This window comes from Lolium rigidum, chromosome 4 (assembly GCF_022539505.1).
Source record: "Lolium rigidum isolate FL_2022 chromosome 4, APGP_CSIRO_Lrig_0.1, whole genome shotgun sequence".
Classification (NCBI taxonomy): Eukaryota; Viridiplantae; Streptophyta; class Magnoliopsida; order Poales; family Poaceae; genus Lolium; species Lolium rigidum.
Window position 1 is genome coordinate 135,946,007 of NC_061511.1, and position 2,203 is coordinate 135,948,209.

General features: G+C 49.1%; 1 protein-coding gene across 1 annotated transcript; it reads right to left on the reverse strand.

Moving 5' to 3' along the window:
• Positions 1 to 282: 282 nt before the first annotated feature.
• On the reverse strand, positions 283 to 1,220 carry LOC124705792. The gene has a single exon (XM_047237487.1). The coding sequence runs from the start codon at positions 1,208 to 1,210 to the stop codon at positions 410 to 412; it is 801 nt and encodes a 266-aa protein (XP_047093443.1). The 5' UTR covers positions 1,211 to 1,220; the 3' UTR covers positions 283 to 409.
• Positions 1,221 to 2,203: the final 983 nt, after the last annotated feature.

The following is a 2,203-nucleotide window of genomic DNA, read 5'->3' on the forward strand; positions in this document are numbered from 1 at the left end:
GACACTCAAGGCTACACCAGCGCCGATGACCCCGACGATACTCAAGGCTACAACCAGCGTGGATGGAATCGTTAAACAACCACAATTTGTGGGAGGGAGACCCACGACTCCAGCAAGCCGCTCGTTGACCTCGCGTGGGACGATGACAAAGCCGGACCTCGTTTGGAAAACACGGACTAAAGATACTCAAAGGTTCGTGATTTGGGCGCGGCCATGCCGACGTCCAACGACGAGCGTGGCCAGGACGGCAACAAGCAGGGCAGCGTGAACATGCATGGCATATAAGTCTTGGAATCGACGCATTATTTGGTACAGCGTACACAGTAGTGGTAAGCTAAATCCCAGCCATCGATATAAATTCAACGAGAAGTTGAATCATCGAGATAGCCAGCCGCGGTACGTGTTGGGTCTAGACAGAAGTGGCGACGGTCGTCGTCGCTTCTTCCTCGTCCTCGTGGCCGAGGTCAGCGATGATGGGCTCGCCCTTCTCCGTCCTGTCCCACTCCTTGTAGACGTCGAGGAAGTAAAGCGAGCAGACCATGGCGACGCAGGCGACGAACATGGGGATGGGCCCGAAGAGCCACAGGAACATCGGGCAGGAGAAGTAGAAGGCCCTGACGCCGAGGGACCAGAAGTAGCTGCCGCGGTTGAGCGTCGAGGTGACATAGTCAACGGCGAGGCCTGGGTGGCGAAGGCGGTGCGACTGGATCGGCACGTTGACGAGGATGCCCGTGTGGCTGTAGTACCGGATGGACTGCACGCTGAGGAGGAACGCCACCAGGAAGCAGACGAGAATGGCGAGGAACTTGGCCGACAGCGCCGCCACCCCCGCCGCGCCCACCACGATGTTCTTGTTGTTGTTGTCGCTATTGTTGAGGGCGTCGGCGGTTCCGGAGAGGAGGCCGTGGGCGGCGCCGCTGGCCATGAGTGCGGCGACGAGGGAGCTGAGGGTGATGGCGACGGTGGCAAGCACGGAAGAGGCCATGATGGAGTTCCGCATGGTCTGCACAGCCAGCACGGCGTGCTTACCAGAGGGGTCCTCCATGATATGGCGCACCCAGATGCGGCGGTTGATGGCGTTGATGCCGATGACGGTAGTGGCGGGGCGGCGCCGGATGCGGAGGAGGAGCCACAGGTGGTAGCCTACCATCACCGCCAGGCCCAGCGGCACCAGCACGTAGTCCAGCCGCTGCTCCCACTTCATGGTCATTGTATGTCCACTTCCTCTTCTGCTAGCAACGAGAGGCGTATCTAAGGACGCTCGGTACAGGGGCAGCTTCCGAGCTTTATAGTACTACTCCCGTAGAGGAGTTACAAAGTAGCGAAATTAATGCATAATTTGAATTTATATCTGTTTAAAACACGTTCAAACGCATGCAAGTTAGCAATTGCACGCACTTCCATAAACTACTAGGAGCATCCAGATTTAAATAAGTTGTACATTACTCCCTCTGTTCAATAATACGAGATGTTTTAGCAGTGTATTCATCTTTTTGATATGTATCTAATCTATAGTGTGTGATTCACTCACTATAATATGTATCTTGCTCATTTTAAAAATATAATATTTTATATTTATAAATAGAGGGGGTATTTCAATAGTAGAGAGTTTTTAGAGTCTTACTCAACAAAACAAATACAACAATAATGTCGCACCATGCCGGCCCAAAGTAGTTAGAGAGCATCCACAACGTGGAAAAAGGAACCATCCCCATAAGTAGCTAGATATATACAAATAATGAAGATCAAGAGTCGATTTTTCAAAAAAACAGCGGAAGTCCACGAAATGCATAGAAACCTGCTTTTGCTCTCTTTGTTTCAAAAGTCAAATGTACCTGCCAACTCTACAACTTGATGAAGATCTAGTTAGTGATGGTAGTCCGTGCTAATTAAGATCGGCTAGTAAAAATCTGCTTTTGCTCTCTTTGTTTCAAAAGTCAAATGTACCTGCGGAGTAAAAGAAGGATATGTGACTAATTCTTAGTTGTCGACTGCGAACTAATTTATTTTTAATCAGATGATGTTATCTAATTTTAGTTGTAATTTATGTTGCAACTGATGACTAGCACGAATCACGAAGCAAATGTAACAGTCTGGATATTTTTTTCTTAGTTGCATCCCTAGTTGCAACTGAAAAAATCTCAGTTGCAACTCCACTTGCAACTGAAAAATTCCAGTTAAAATCTAACTTATAACTTATATA